The sequence below is a fragment of the Megalobrama amblycephala genome, linkage group LG17 (genome assembly GCF_018812025.1).
Source record: "Megalobrama amblycephala isolate DHTTF-2021 linkage group LG17, ASM1881202v1, whole genome shotgun sequence".
NCBI lineage: Eukaryota > Metazoa > Chordata > Actinopteri > Cypriniformes > Xenocyprididae > Megalobrama > Megalobrama amblycephala.
Window position 1 is genome coordinate 27,891,334 of NC_063060.1, and position 17,229 is coordinate 27,908,562.

Genomic DNA, 17,229 nt, shown 5'->3' on the forward strand with positions numbered 1-17,229 from the left:
GATTTCTAGGTCAGATGTTTGTGTGTTTATTTATGAACACCTTAGGGGCCATTCACTCAGAATGCGTTTCTGTGTTAAAAAATGTGAAATGCTTGGTAGTGGAATGACAAAGAAAGAAAGGTACAGTATTTGAACATGTAACTTGAGCACTGTGTATTTATAACAACCATATCATGCTCAAAACACTGCAAAATACATGACATGCGGAACGGTCAAAAACTTCCATCTTATTGCATGCTTGCATAGAAAAACAATGGAAAACAGCGCAGTACAATGCAAAATGCGTTCTGTGTGAACGGCCCCCTAGTGTGCAGTGCATGCCACAGGTTTGGACGTTTAATGTAATAGAGCAAGGGTCTTCAACCGGGGGTCCGCGACCCTGCTCACTGAATCCACTCATTAACAAACAAAGACACACACGATGTAAGTAAGATATTCATTATGCATTATGTAAACAACTTTATTGATTTTAAGGTAACGTTGTGAGATCGCAAACTGAGATGAGTGACAGCTTTCTAGTAACTGTAAAGCCCCGGGTATACTTCACTTTCCGCCTCTCGCGCGCAGTTGCGTCTGCGCATCTATCAAAGTATACTAAGGGGGGAGCGGTCTTTGGTGCTTTCTGTGCTATATAGCTATAGTCCATAAATAAAATGAATAAAAGTACTGTTTTTCATGCAACTTGAAGAGGACAGATGGGCAGTTAGACGCTACAAAGTTTCAGAAGTGACATATACATATAAATGCGTGATTCACTATCAAAATTGAAGGACACAGGACAAATGTCAAAATTGATGTATGCAATTTAAATGCAGACTATTACTTTAAAAAAACTGTATCAATATAATTTTTAAATTCCATTCCAGTTATTTGGGAAGGTAATGACTTGTAAATAATCTTAAATGTCCCACTGTACATTATTCTGTGTTATGGTGGAGCCGCTGCTTACACATTACATCTGTACTTTACTAGAGAATCTGCACTAATTTCAGATACTCAGTGATCTGATTTTTAATTGTTCATCTCACAGAAAAATTAAAAAGTTAAATTAAAAATTGTCCATCTGATTGTAAGATTAAAATGTATGACTCTGCAAATCCATTAAAGTAATTTACAACAATTACAAACAGCTGATTTTTATTGCAACGTTTGTTGCATTTTTATCGCAACATGTTAATTTGATGCATAGGCTAAATGTCAATTTATGAAAGTAATATAGTGATGCCTGTGCAACAACAATAATGTGTATAGTACTGATCTAACTTATTCTAATCATTATATGGTTAGTTTCTACTAATATCAGTGCTTAATGTGTATAGCTCTGTTTTACACATTTTATTTCGGGGGTTCAAAGGCCTTAATAATAATAAAAAACAAAGATATTACATCCAAAGTATGTAAGGTAGTACAACTAGATCTCTTTTATTGAATCCAAAAGGTTTTAATTATATTTTGCTACATATAAAGGTATTTTAGCTATTTTGAAGTGTCAAAAGGTCATTCGGTTTAACCATCCAAAGGCAAATATAGCCATTTCATTTGTGATTAATATATCTTAAAATGTAGTAAATGTATATATTTTTTATTCTGGCATGATTTTATAACATTATATATCAACATAGTGCAAAATGGTATTAAAATTATGTGTAGAAGTCATTGTTTTGTTATGAGAAAAATGTCTGGAAAAAAATTATTTCATTGATGTCATTCGGTGTAACCAATATAAAGGGACCATTTTGGATCAAGACATGAGGTCAATATCATGTGACAGGATGTGACATCATTCAGACACCTGCAAAGGACCACATAGGCATGAAGCAAAGTAACTAACTCTCTTTTGAAAAATTTATATTTTTTCACTTGCTCATACACATGTCCCGAAACATCAGGTCATTCGGTACAACCGCTATAAAACATGTAAAATGTTGTAATATTTCATAACTTGCACTATATATAAAATTGTCCTTTTGCTAGCTATCTAGCAACCTAACTAGCTAGCTAGCTAGATATCAGCCTAAAATATCTTCATTCGGTAAAACCAAAATTTTGGTTAAACAAATCTTGTAAAAAATGACAAAAGCATTGTTAATTGATTATAAAAACCACATAATCTCATTGTTAACACTTATAATTAATTTTGAAGTTTTATGTTTTTTTACAGTTTAAAAAATCGTATTCATCAATGAACCAAGAGTATGTTTCAAGCTTGATCAATGTGGTGTGTGTCACATTCTCTCAGTATGTATTAGCCAACTGTTAATGAGATGCAGCTAATCAAATATTCCAACTGCTAATTAGTGGATTAATCCTCTTATCAAGTGTGACCATACAAGTAGAGGTCATTAAATTTCCTGGCTGGGGAGTCAGTTGCGTAATCTCAGGCTCCCTGTGGTAAACATTTAAATCTTGTCATCTCTTGACTGTGAGATCAGTTACATGCTAAATCTAAAATATACATCTGCATTCTAATAAAAAAAAAAGTTTTGCTCTTGAAGTAATGAGTAGAACATCTGACAAATGTTTAAAATTATATACACTCACATGAATGTCAAATCAGGGTCCTAGAACAGGGCTTTTTATTGTTCTTGATTCCAAAGACCCTCAAATATGATGAAAGCCTTACAAGGGACCTATAATTGCCTTTTATATTGTCATGGTGCTAAAGCAAAATATTTCCCAAAAATATCTGCCAAATATTTACCCTGTGTTAAGCTGACCGTGTTATCCTTTTTAATTAATTAATTAATTAATTTATTTATTTTCATGGACCCCCTTAGCACCCCCTTGTGGCTTCCTTCAGGTCTCCTGAAACCAGTCTGAAAACCCCCTGGCCTAGCCATTTTATTCCACATAGAGTGGGCCACATACTCAGAGAAGACACCATTTTGAGATCACAGATCAAATTATTGTGCATTAAAATACTGTTTTAAGATTTTTGTTTTTTCAATCATGGGTCATTAAGTCCAAAGACCACTGTCATATTGCCCATCAAAACATAAACAAAAATCATTTATTGAACTTAAATACTGTGAATATATCATACACTACTTAAGTGTTTAAATGTTTTAATGCAAAATGACCCAATTTTATTTATTGTGATCAGAACTGAGTATATCTAAGCCTTTTTGTATCTTTTAAAAGTCATTGTTATATTATCCCAAGAGTATGTTAAATCGCTAGACCCCAAATGTTGCACAATTGAAACAGATTTGTGCTTTGTTTTCCAGCGTTGGTGATAACTGATGGACCGCAGGATAAGTCTGGCCTTGCGGATGAGGTGGGGAGTGAAGATGACTTGTACAATGAGTTTCGAAGCTCCTCCAACCGATTTGGACACCCAGGAGGAGGAGGAGAGCAGCTGGCCATAAATGAGGTACAACATACAGACTGTGTGTGTTACTGTTTGTTTGTGTTCATGGTTCTGTCTCTTTGTCAATGGCAGGACATTCACTTTCCCAAATTTTACACATAAAAGCATGTTCATTCCAATCCTTAAAGGGTTGGCAAGTTGTGTTTGAAAACCAACGACTTACAGAGCCAAAACAGAACGTGTTTTTGTGTGAAGATAACTGGTTTCTGACAAGCTTTTAAGGCACCAAGGCAAGCTTTTCAGGCAAGTTTTCAGACAAGCTTTCAAGGCACATCCTCGATTGAAACACCCACACAATCTTATTTCTAAATGACAATGATTCAGCTATATCTATTAAACCTTTGACAAGTACAATAACAGTGAACATTCAAATCTGCATTGGTGCTGTTGCTGACCCAGAGAGAGCAGTTATGAAACAGCTTCACAAACAGTCTTTTCAACCACACAGTATCACTTTTTTGTGTTACAAACATTCAAATTATCGCAAAAGTACTGGAATAAAAGTTTATAGATCGGATATAAACACTGATGTCTATGATAGCAATCAAAATGGAGTAAATCACCTTTTGAATGTAACTTGACGCTTCAAATAAAGATTGTATCAATGACGTTGTTACACCAGTAGGTGTCGACAAGTCACTGTTAAAAATGTATTTGTCATTGAATCATTCATTCAGGAGATTCGTTAAAAAATGCTGACTCATCCAGTAATGAAACAAGTGAAGTCTTTATGAGTGAGTCATTGAATCATTCATTCAAAAAAATAAATAAATAAAATTAACATTAATTAATTACATTTTGTCAGACCCTCTAGTAAATTATATGTTAATTTATTTAGTTGTCTACTCAGAATCGTGGGAGAATCAGGATCTCTATTTGAAACAAAAAAAAAAAAAACACGATTCTCAATTCATCCAGAATCGTACAGCTCTAGTGTTTATACATGTTGAAATTCAGTCACTGTAATTTAATAGTCTACTACCAATCTGTCTCTCTCCTGAAGCCTGAGACCAGCAGAATGACCTGCTGACACTCTTTTTCTCCCATCATCTTCAACAGAACTGAGGATGAATTTGTGTGTAGGAAGATGCTGTTATCTACAAAGAATTTCAGAGAATATGCAGAGTGTCAGAGTTTGATGTATGACTGTTTAGTATCATTGTAGAAAGCCGCTCAGTAACTCCATTCAGCATTTTAGTTAGAAGCAGCAGAAAAATCTAATCAACGGCCAGGCCTCTGGGAGCTTGATGTGCACTGAGCTGCACAGAAGCTCTGTGCTGATGCTGTTGTTATTGTTTTTAGCCTTCTGTCCTGATATAATATCCAGTAAATAAAAAAGAGGCAAAATTAAAGTGTCATTGTTTTACTAGGGAGCTAAGGCAGCCATCACTGTTACTATTGCTCAAATATTTGAGCCTAATATTAAACTTTAGTGTGTAATTTATCCAGCACTGCAGAATTTTGTGTGAAAAGTTGTGACCCAATGGTTAGAGAGTCGGAATTGTAACTCGAAGGTCACAAGTTCGAGTCTTGGTACCAGCAGGAAATGTTGGTGGGGAGAGTGAGTGAACAGCGCTCACTTCCACTCTCATTACCCACAACTGAGGTGCCCTTTGTATGTGTGTTCAATACTCATTGCTGTGTGTGTGCACTTGGATGGCTGAAATGCAGAGCACAAATTCCGAGTATGGGACACCATACTTGGCGTCACGTCACTTTCACTTTTAATGGATGTAGTAACAGAACTTTTCTTCCATATTGTGACATACAGTATTTGTAACTTGAGTTATGTAATCAGATTACTTTTTCAAGTAACTAGTAAAGTAACATGTTACTTTTCCAATTTACAACAAAATATCTAAGTTACTTTTTCAATTAAGTAATGCATGTTACTTTTTCACGTTTATTGACTGACAGCTCTCCTGCCTCCATTTTGAGAGAAATAAAGTGCACAGGTGTTGTGTGTAAACATGATGGTTATTGTAGTTCTAGACTAAATGTGTCTAGAACTACTAAATTTACTCATCTCACTTGCACGAAAAAATTCAGTATTCCTCAAAATGAATAAAAACAGTGAAATGCAATCTCGGAATTTTACACAATCCTGTAATAATTAAACAAATACACTTTATGTATTTAATCTCACTTTATTAACCAATGTTCAATGACCTAATTCAACCATACTAATAAGCAAAAATTACTTTATATTAGATTTAGAAATAAGAGTGTTGAACTTCCTTCTCCTGTATACTATTCTTCTTTTATCCAGAATGGCAGCACAGCTGAAAGGTTTAGTTGCGTCCCAAATGACACATTATACACTTACTTGTACTTATGCACTATGTACTCCATGTAGTATGTGAATTTTATAAAGTTATTTTGTCATTTACCATCAGAGTCTGATAGCCCCTCCCCCTCCACAATGTAATTAAAGCTGCAACAGTTGAGTGCATTAAGTGTCCAACATTCAACACTTCATTTTTTTCCGTTAATTTAGTGCATCATCGGGGTATTTAAAGTGTACTTCTTCTTTTTGGAATTTTCAGTGTGAACGCACTACTTGCACTTTTTGTCCTCAAAAATGTCATAGAATAGTGCATAAGTACACAAATTGGGACGCACCTTTTGTGTGAGCTGCGCCCTCTACTGTACAGGCATAAATATGCATTTCCTTCAGCCTGAGGCTTATTCATTTCACTTTAGGTGTGAAAGGGCCTTAACATTTGCCAAAAATAGAACTTTGTTGTTGTTGTTATTAAAAAACAAACAAGCAAACCCAACCCAGGTGAGAAAAAGTAATTCAAAATAATAAGTAACTAAGTAACGAAATTAGTTACTTTTTTAGGGAGTAACGCAATATTGAAATGCATTACGTTTAAAAGTAACTTACCCAAAGCTGGTGACATACATTAAAATGTAACAGATTATTGAAGAAAAAAATGTATCCATCGGTTGTTGATTGGATCAGGGCAGATCTGAATGTGAGCTTGCAGTCGATTGTAAGAAAGGGGCAGGATTTACATGGACTAAATGATTAGAGAATTCCTACATATGCCACCAGAGGGGAAATGTCCAGTTCTGACATTTTGATTATTTATTTAGGTAACACTTTATTTAAGAGTCTTTTAACTAGGTGCTTGCTTATTATCATGCATAGAATATTGGCTATTTATTAGTACTTATTAAGCACATATTAATGCCTTATTCTGCATGACCTTATTCTACATTCTTAATCCTACCCAATACCTAAACTTAACAACTACCTTACTAACTACTTATTAATAAGAAGTAAATTAGGAGTTTATTGAGGGAAAAGTCGTAGTTAATAGTTTATATGTGTTCCCTATACTAAAATGTTACTTTTTTTGGTTATTTAATAAGAATACAATGCATGCATGGATGAAATGTTCTCAGTAAGATTATTAGGATGCATTTAGAAAATATATAGTGTGAATTTCCATTTAATATAAGAAAAAAACAATTAGAAATAAGAAAAATAAACTTAATTAAATGTTTTGTCTTATTTTGTACTTCTAATGCAGTTTTTATTGTTTCAATGATATTTGAGAATAGTTTTACTAGAAAACAAGACAAAAATACTCATTATTAGCTGTTTGCAGTGCAACCACCCAGAACACCGTAGCATCTGTATAGCAATACATTAAAACACATTTACAACACCTTAGCTACTGCATAGCAGCAACCTGCCAACCAACCACAGTGACCTAGCAACAAAAATGTACATAGGCAAGCCCAACTCATTTTTTTTTTTTCTGAAAATGTAAAAATATAGTTTTAGCGCTCATTTCCAGTGTGTTGGGGAGAACATTTTGTTACAGTGTTGGAGAGAGTGAGTGATTGTTTTGCCTGTGTGTGTGTGTCAGAAAGACACAGCTGCTGATTTAAAAGGAAGTATCGTGCTGTGTGACACTGTGACAGTGGGGATGGGGCTCTGTGGCCGAGAGAGAGAGAGAACAGAAGGTTGGTAGAATCAGAGTCCTTCACTAATCCCATTAGCTGTGCACAAATTGATGCACGGGAATGAGACGAGTGGGGATGACTGCGTTAATCCTACCTCGCCGACACCGGCCCAGGTCAGGAAATGAAAGCTCAAGAGGTGTTTGGCACCTCATGCAGCCTTTAATTAATATCTCCAGCAGCATTACCATCACCGTAGCACTGCTATGAGAAGACGAGCAGGACGTGCTCGCTTTTACACGGGAAGTGCGCCTGACAGGCGGTCGGCTCGGCCAATAGAGATGCGGCAGGATAGAAAGGATGTATTGTGCTGCATTCTCTCGCATCCCTCCCCCCACCGTCGCCTCCCTCCTGCTGCCGCTAAATCCGGCCTCCGCTACTCTGGTATCCTGGATACGCTTCACAGCACCGCCAGCCGATTGGCTGAGAAGGATAAGAGGAAAAAAATCCGGAGCAAAAACAGAAGTCAATTCAGGGAGATGGATGGATGGTTTTTGCTAGTGCCGCTAAGCACAGATGCAGCAACCATTTCCACCCCTCAGGTTTGCGTTTTGCAAAAGAGACGGTGAAATGAGAAGGGACTTCAAGTGCTTTAATCAGGTCCAAGGGAATTGACACAGCCGTGTGTTTAAGCAGAGCAGGAGGACGAGAACGAGGGGGAGGCAGCGAAAGGAGGACAGAAGGAGAAAAACAGACAGAAAAAAGCATAGACGGAGAAGAATACATGGAGGCGGAGAGACTCATCCACCCCTGCTCCTGACATCAGCAGCACACGGGGAAAGAATCAAGGGGAGCGACGGACGAGGAGGAGGAAGATAGCGCACGCGAGAGAAAGAGAGAAAGAGCGAGAAGAGAACGGAAAGGAAGTGAGCAGGTAACTGTGGACGTGGAGGCTCTTCCCCCTCCCCCTCACGCTTCACAGAGAACACAGAGCGGATCCGGCCGACAAGCCGTGTGCCGTCGAGCGTTCGCACGCAGACCTCTAGGTGAGGGGGCTTCCGGCGCCATGGCTCGCGGAGGCCAGCGAACGGCATCTCGGCAGGGCCTGGCTCACTTCCTGTTGCGCTGCAACCTCAGCCCGGAGGCCCAGAAGGTGGTGGTGTTCGTCATCATGATGTTGCTGGTCATCATCAACGTAGTGCTGATGTTCCTGCTGGCCTTCCAGTAGGGCGCAGCCGCAGTGAGGAGAAAGAGAGAGGGGAGGGGTGGAGAGGAAGACGACGGCGAGGGGGAGGAGGAGGGAAAGTTGGTCCCTCTCGCTCACTCGTGGATGGGTTTTCAGGATGCAGACATCACAGTGAAGGTAACCGGAATGGGTGTGACTGTGTGTGTGAGGTTGTGGCGTTCAGCCAGAAGTAATGTGCTGGGACGGCACTGTGTTAATTATTTACCAGCCCGTAACTACTCTTGTAGGGGTCAGGCTTTCATTTCAAGTCATCTGAGGGCATCTTTGTAGGCTTTTGTGAGTATGTTTGGGTGTTTATGTGTGGGAAACTTTGAATGACGGTGCTTGTTTTGTTGTGTAACTATCAGCTTGTGGCTCTATGTGCCTTGAGCACAGTAAACGTTGTGATGGCTCCTTTGTGTTTATGGCCCACGTGAGGCTTTCTTTTATGTGTCCCAGAGGGATCTTGCTGGTGAGCAGGACTCTGCGGAGAAAGAGGTCACACTGGTGAGCTTGACACGGTTATGCTGGGGTTATAGCTCAGTAGAGCAGCATGGCGTCTCGGTGAGGAATAAATATCAAGAAGGAAACAAATTGGAATATCAGCCAATGTACTTGGCATAGTTGGGGTCAGTGAAAATGTTCTGTATTCACTCTGTTTGTGGAAACATTTCAATATTATAACAGCCATGCTAGTTTTACAAACCTTCTTCATTCACGATCAGCATGTTTTCATTGCTTTTTGTTTGCACAATATGCTCCAGGGCTTTTTCTGATAGGGTCTTCGAACAAACCAAGAAGCTGTAACTCACAGGCTGTGAAGAGGAGGCACATGGGAAAGTATGTGGGTGTGTCGCTAGGCAACAGGGTACATAGGCACAGCTCTGGTGATGAGAATGCAGGGCTCTGAATTCAGGGGGTGTATGTTCAGCCTTCGAGTCCATCGACGTTGTGAGCACAAAGTGTGGACAGAGAACGAAGTCAGTGTGATTATTACATCAGCACCGATAGATCACGTTTACCCACACAGTAGAGATGGTTTGATGGAGGCTGTTAAGCTTGCCAGGATTTCACTTAATTTTCACTCTAGCCAAGCTGCACAGTGTGTCGATATATATCACCCCATTTTTTGTTTTCTTTGCCAAACCAATCCTTGCAAGCAAAAAGCGGAAACGTAAAATGACCACTCAGGGAAAAAGCAGACAGCAGACAGAAAAGGCTTAATTTGGCATGGCTTCCTTAAATGATACATTGCAGTTTGGTTTTGGTTAAGTGCACAGAATGAAGGGTTGTATATCATTGCATGATAACACACTATGACACTGAGATGCTGGAACAGACAGTGAAATTGATTTTTCTTTTTTTCTCTCTCTTTTTTTTCATAGTAAGGCAAAACAATTCACCTTTTTCTAAATATCAAAATGTTGGATGTATTGTATGTATACAGGGAGTGTCAATCAGTAAAATAATCAATCTCGATTAATCACACCTATCTTTATATTGTGTAATGGTAAATATATCTTCACATTAAATCTCCGGATTAATGTGCAATTGTATTTCTGGGGATTTAATGAGTAATTATTGTCATTAAACATTATAGTATATTTAAAAACCATGCTTAAACTGCAAATTATCAGATTGTTTTTATTTATCATATATTAAGAACATTAAAATGTTATAACAACTTTTAATTTAAGTGCAATTAAAACAAGAAATTGAAGAGAATCAATAAACACTACATCAATACAAGGAAGAACAATTAATTTCATTTATTTGCACAAATATATTAAAGTAATGGTCACACTTTAGACACGCTTGGTCCGATTCTCACAATTAACTAACAATTAACTATGACTTTTGCCTCAATAAACTCCTAATTACTGCTTATTAATAGTTAGTAAGGTATTTATTAAGTTTAGGTATTGGGTAGGATTAAGGGATGTAGAATATGGTCATGCAGAATAAGGCATTAATGTGTGCTTTATAAGTACTAATAAAAAGCCTGTATCCTAGTAATATGCATGCTAATAAGCAACTACTTAATAGTGAGAATTGGACCCTAAAGTGTTACCAAAGTAAAAAAAGTAATATGCATTTTAATACATGACAGATGTCATGCACAAACTCAGTATGAAGTTGTTGAGTTTTGAAATGATGCATGACTGAACTAACATACATTAATGGCATTTTTGCTAGAATTTAAATGAGAGACTATTAAAAATGTCATTAAAAAGGTAAAATAAAAATTGCATTAAAATTCAAAAAGTTTATAACACCAGCAAATTCACATCATATATATATTGTGAATATTCAATATATCGCCCAGTCCTTTCAAATGAAACCTTGAGTAGAGGCTGTTGACATTTTCATCCACACACATGTTGAAGATCTTTGTAGTATCAGTTAAATTTCATCATTCAGTTTTGCCTTCATCTTGTGTTTCTCAATAGCTGATCAGTGATGGCAGCGTGTGCGCGGAGGCTCTATGGGACCATGTCACCATGGACGACCAGGAGCTCGGCTTCAAAGCTGGAGACGTCATCGAAGTAGTGGACGCCACAAACAAGGAGTGGTGGTGGGGCCGGGTGTTGGACAGCGAGGGCTGGTTCCCCGCCAGCTTTGTTCGGGTAAAAGAAAGCAGACTTCCCGCTCATAAAAAAATTTGATTACTTTCACATTATGTCATCACTATTACATTAGGCTACATTGAGGGCTCGTCAATGCACCGCTGTTCTTTTTGCCAAGAGCATTGATAAAAGAAAATCCCAGACATTGTGTCATAATTCAACATTGTGCACTAACCATAACCATTGTTACTGGTAGTTACGGGTGAACCAAGATGAGCCCATGGAGGAATACTTAGCCCATCTGGACGGGGCCTCGGAGGGGTGTGGTGCCAGCATGGGGGGCCCCTTAGGGCCCGGCCTGCCCTGCAAGGAGCAGATGAGAGCCAATGTCATCAATGAGATCATGAGCACAGAGAGGGATTACATCAAACACCTGAAGGACATCTGTGAGGTCAGTTTGCCACATGGCTCTGATCGATTGCTTCTTAACTCAGTATGTAGATCTTGTTACAAAGCATTACAGTGTCTACAGAGTCACCCAGCACTCTGTTTACATGCTGACAGAATGACCTGATTCACATCAGAGTAATGAGTAAAGCTGTTCCATAATCCAGCTATAGCATTAAACGTTTGACATATTTACTTCCAGGGCTATATAAAACAGTGTCGGAAGAGGACAGACATGTTTACCGAAGAGCAACTGCGCACTATCTTTGGCAACATCGATGAACTCTACCGCTTCCAGAAGAAGTTCCTCAAAGCTTTGGAGAAGAAATTTAACAAAGATCATCCTCACCTCAGCGAGATTGGCTCCTGCTTCTTAGAACACGTAAGCTGACTTCCATGTAGGCGTTGATGTAGGATACAGTTTTTACGTTTGGATTTTTATTCTGTTTTTTGGCTTCTGTTTCCTTCCAGCAAACAAACTTCCAGATCTACTCTGAGTATTGCAACAACCACCCCAATGCCTGCGTTCAACTCTCCAAACTGATGAAGATCAAGAAGTACGTGTTCTTCTTTGAGGCCTGTCGCCTGCTCCAGAAGATGATTGACATTTCGTTGGATGGATTCCTGCTTACTCCTGTTCAGAAGATTTGCAAGTACCCTTTGCAGCTGGCTGAACTGCTGAAGTACACCAACCCACAGCACAGGTATTTTATCAGCATTTTGAAAATATTCAGTAATTGATTTTTGGCTTAGACAATCAGGCGCGTAGAATGCATGTAGTAGGGGTGTAACGGTACATGTATTCATCTCGAACCGTGCGGGACGGTTGTCACGGTTCGGTTCATGCAGTTAGACAACGAATACTGTCAGTCACGGGTGATCCACACTCCAATTCAGAAGGGGGCGCACAAGGTAAAGCAACACTGTTTGCTAACCGCCACAACAGGAAAAAAAGCAGAAGAAGAACAGCGCATGTGCGAATGACCGCTTGAAAACAAAGTCCACTTGGGTCAAATGCGTCTTTCTGTGCTCACGGACAAAGGAGTATGGAAAGGAGTATGGAAAATTAAGTATAGGAGGGTTGGGCTTAAAGGGTTAGTTTACCCAAAAATGAAAATTATCCCATGATTTACTCACCCTCAAGCCATCCTAGGTGTATATGACCATCTTCTTACAGACGAACATAAACAGAGATATATTTAAAAATACCCTTGCTCCTCAAAGCTTTATAAAGGTTGTGAATGGGGGGCCACATTTTGAAGTATATAAAAAAAATCCATCCATAATAATCCATAGTAAGTAATCTATAAGTAATCCATACGGCTCTAGCGGGTTAAATAAAGGCCTTCTGAAGTAAAGCGATGGGTTTTTGTAAGAAAAATATTAGGGCTGCATGATATATCGCATGAGATTGTCACGCGCATTTCGTCAGTAAAGCCGGTTCCCTGATTACCGCTAAATCGCCATCACCTGCTTTCAAATGGAGCGGCATTCAATAGACATATCGCGTTCATTATCGCAGATGAATTGCCTTCGATAATGAACGCGATATTGCGTGGCTTTTCAGTGATCTACGGCTCTGTCTATTAAATGCCGCTCCATTTGAAAGCAGGTGATGGCGATTTAGCGGTAATCAGGGAACCGGCTTTACTGACGAAATGCGCGTGACAATCTCATGCGATATATCATGCAGCCCTAAAAAAATATCCATATTTACAACTTTATTAACTACAATAACTAGCTTTCGGCAGACGGCCGTATGCATCGGTTTGTGGCGTAAGTGCAACCTCTGACCCGACGCATGATGCAATGATGAATGCGGAAGTGCAGAGGATAGAGCACGGTCACGAATTAGAAGTCTAAAATGAGAAATTTTAAATAGAAATGTCGGAGGATCTTGATATAAGAGAAGAGGAGCTTGAGTTTGTTGCCCAGCCCTATTTGTTTGAACAGCAAGTGGCGTCAATACTCCTACATCCTGCGTCATACATCGCGTCAGAGTATTACTCATTTGGCGCAAGTCGACTTGCTCAGTATGCGTACGGTCGTCCACCGGAAGCTAGTTATTTGAATTCATAAAGTTTTAAATATGGATATTTGTCTTACAAAAAACGCATAAATATCAAAATGTTGGATGTATTGTATGTATACAGGGAGTGTCAATCAGTAAAATGATCAATCTCGATTAATCACACCTATCTTTATATTGTGTAATGGTAAATATATCTTCACATTAAATCTCCAGATTAATGTGCAGTTGTATTTCTGGGGATTTAATGAGTAATTATTGTCATTAAACATTATAGTATATTTAAAAACCATGCTTAAACTGCAAATTATCAGATTGTTTTTATTTATCATATATTAAGAACATTAAAATGTTATAACAATTATATATATATATATATATATATATATATATATATATATATATATATATATATAACAATTAATTATAATAATTACTGCTTATTAATAGTTAGTAAGGTATTTATTAAGTTTAGGTATTGGGTAGGATTAAGGGATGTAGAATATGGTCATGCAGAATAAGGCATTAATGTGTGCTTTATAAGTACTAATAAATAGCCTGTATCCTAGTAATATGCATGCTAATAAGCAACTACTTAATAGTGAGAACTGGACCCTAAAGTGTTACCAAAGTAATAAATAGTAATATGCATTTTAATACATGACAGATGTCATGCACAAACTCAGTATGAAGTTGTTGAGTTTTGAAATGATGCATGACTGAACTAACATACATTAATGGCATTTTTGCTAGAATTTAAAGTTTAAAAACATATATGGATATTTGTCTTACAAAAAACGCATAGCTTCGCTTCAAAAGGCCTTTATTAACCCACTGGAGTCGTATGGATTACTTTTATTATGGATGGATGCATTTTTTTTGTGGCCCCCCATTCACTACCATTATAAACCTTGGAGGAGCAAGGACATTTTTAAATATATCTCCGATTGTGTTTATCTGAAAGAAGATAGTCTTATACACCTAGGATGGCTTGAGGGTGAGTAAATCATGGGATAATTCTCATTTTTGGGTGAACTATCCCTTTAAGCTTTGAGTGTTTAAATATAGTTTAAGTGGAGCAAATTGTAACACTCCTAATTCACAAGATTTATTTTTCATTATTCTGTTTATTTTGTACTTTTATAACATAAGATGCTTTTTTTTTATCAGCCCTGCAAAAAGATATGACATAGCAAGAGTGCATTCTGTTTACTGCTTAGTGCTTAATACACTAAAGGAGGCTGTACTGTACCAACTAACTCAGTAGTGCAAATTACAGTTGAGACTAAATGTCGCTAGGTGGAACAAACTGTAATTTGCACTAATGTATGTTTAAAATAAAAAACAAAACAAAAACCTAGCATTGTGGATTTGTTGCTTTTTCCGGTAACACTTTAGTTTAGGGTCCAATTCTCACTATTAACTTATTAGCATGCATATTACTAAGATATTGGCTGTTTATTAGTACTTATGAAGCTCATATTAATGCCTTATTCTGCATGACTTTATTCATCACTTAATCCTACCCAATACCTAAACTTAACAACCTTACTAAATAATGAGTAGTAATTAGAGATTATTGACGTAGAAGTTAATAGTTAGTTAATAGTGAGAATTGGACCCTAAAACTAAAGTGTGACCATTTTTTCAAAATACATACTAATGTTCATGATCACTAATGGATGAAGTCAAATTGCTGAATCAGTGTTTTGAATGATTTGATCAAATTACAAAATCTCATATTTTGCTTTTCAGAGATTATAAGGATGTAGAAGCTGCCTTAAACGCAATGAAGAATGTGGCCAGGCTGATCAATGAGAGGAAGAGGCGTCTGGAGAATATTGACAAAATTGCTCAGTGGCAGAGCTCCATAGAGGACTGGGAGGTAAATTACAGGAGCATTATGGGTGTAGAGTTCACACACTTTTTCACTCCAGATATGTGTGTGGTCTCACAGGCTCTTTCTCCCCTTCATTAGGGTGAAGACATCTTGAGCAGGAGCTCTGATCTGATTTTCTCAGGAGACCTGACCAAGATCTCCCAGCCACAGGCCAAAGGCCAGCAGCGAATGTTCTTCCTCTTTGACCACCAATTGGTTTTCTGTAAGAAGGTCAGTCACTTTCCAGGCCAGTGAGAGCAGAATCACTATTATTCATGGCATAGATGTTTTTTATGTGAGTGGAACCAAGCAGTATTAAAGTAGTTACTGTCTTCTTTGGCACCCCAGGATCTGCTTCGGAGGGACATCCTGTACTACAAGGGGCGGTTAGACATGGATCAGATGCAAGTGGTGGATGTAGAGGATGGGAAGGATAAGGACTTTAACGTGAGTGTGAAGAATGCCTTGAAATTGTGTTCTCCTGGAGGAGAGGAGGTCCATCTCCTGTGTGCCAAGAAACCCGAGCAGAAGCAGCGCTGGCTGCGAGCCTTTGCAGATGAGCGGGAACAGGTCCAGCATGACCTCGAAACAGGTGAACAGCACTTCTTCTTTCGGTCTCGCTCTTGGAAGTATAAAGAAAAGCATTGATTTTATTTTCTGCAGTCTTTAAATGGATTATTTTCACATTTTGCTGCAACTCATAATGCATCACTTGTTCTACATGAACAAAAATAGACAAAATCTGGCCAGTAAGCAACCGCCAAACAGTTAGCAATGCGATTTAATCATATATTTTAGTTATGTATTCATATTTGCTGATCTATTCAGTGTTATATAATGTTTGTCAGTCAGTTCTCCATAGTTGATTAAAAATGTTTTTGTTTGTCCTCCAACAGGTTTTACGATCACCGAGGTCCAGAAGAAGCAGGCCATGTTGAATGCATCTAAAAGTCATCCAACAGGGAAGCCCAAAGGTGAATTTCAGCTGTTTGTCATTTTGACACGTGTCTAATCTGTTATGATTATATGTGGTTTTCAGAGAGAAATCATTCCAGTTTAGCATGTAGTGAATGAGTTGTGCCATGTGTGGTCACTGTTCATCTGTTCACAAGCACGTGTTTGATTATGTTTGTGTGTTGTTTCATCATTACCGCACTGCCCTGGAACAGCATTAGCTTTACAGCACCTTTTGGCACTCAGATCTCCATCACTTCTTCACCCAAAAACTACCAAGTGCCTACGTTTGTCCGAACCTTCAGGACCTCTGGCTCCCAGGGCCACCTTAACTTCACCTCTCCTCCCTGAAGGCCCTCAGCGTAGGCAGGGGCGGGGGGTTAGGGTGCCTCCTGGGGTCCTGCGCAGGGCAATATCCTGGGTGTCCTCTCAAAGTAGAGAGCCGATCGAGTAGTCCAGGGTAATTCCAGTGTGTTAGTGTGACTTATTCGCTTGTTTAACTGAGGCTGGGTAAAAATACAGATTTTCGGATTAATCGTGATCTTCATTTGAATGTTATCGATATTGATTCTTAAATTCTCAAGATAAATCTTTTACTCTGTTTCACTGAATCCATGCTACCACAGCTGAATCTGCGAAAAATTTAATTTGACCAGAGTTTGCTGTGCGAATTGAATATAATAAAATAAAAAGACTGTGTTTGATGAAATGAAAACATAAAAACACATACTTCAGTGAGTTGTCCTCAAGGGGTGCATGCGATAACATGCAGCAACTGGTGTAGTCTGATTAATGAACAAATGACACTTTTGGATCTTTTTAGTGAATCAAAAACATACA

The 17,229-nt window shown here is 38.3% G+C and overlaps 1 protein-coding gene across 8 annotated transcripts in view; it reads left to right on the forward strand.

Annotated features, from left to right (window-relative positions):
- arhgef4 (Rho guanine nucleotide exchange factor (GEF) 4) overlaps window positions 1-17,229 on the forward strand; it is a 97,405-nt gene that overhangs the window by 77,849 nt on the left and 2,327 nt on the right. For 5 of the 8 annotated variants that reach the window (XM_048163043.1, XM_048163047.1, XM_048163046.1 and 2 more), the window contains 10 exons: window positions 3,228-3,373; window positions 10,964-11,140; window positions 11,337-11,531; window positions 11,730-11,909; window positions 11,999-12,231; window positions 15,312-15,441; window positions 15,535-15,666; window positions 15,784-16,027; window positions 16,332-16,409; window positions 16,605-16,849. In XM_048163043.1, coding sequence (XP_048019000.1) covers window positions 3,228-3,373; window positions 10,964-11,140; window positions 11,337-11,531; window positions 11,730-11,909; window positions 11,999-12,231; window positions 15,312-15,441; window positions 15,535-15,666; window positions 15,784-16,027; window positions 16,332-16,409; window positions 16,605-16,843 — 1,754 coding nt within the window. In that variant the 3' untranslated portion in view covers window positions 16,844-16,849. Of the gene's footprint in view, window positions 1-3,227; window positions 3,374-7,356; window positions 8,652-10,963; window positions 11,141-11,336; window positions 11,532-11,729; window positions 11,910-11,998; window positions 12,232-15,311; window positions 15,442-15,534; window positions 15,667-15,783; window positions 16,028-16,331; window positions 16,410-16,604; window positions 16,850-17,229 lie in introns of those variants that run through there. The other 3 variants (XM_048163044.1, XM_048163049.1, XM_048163050.1) reach the window with 2 other exon arrangements.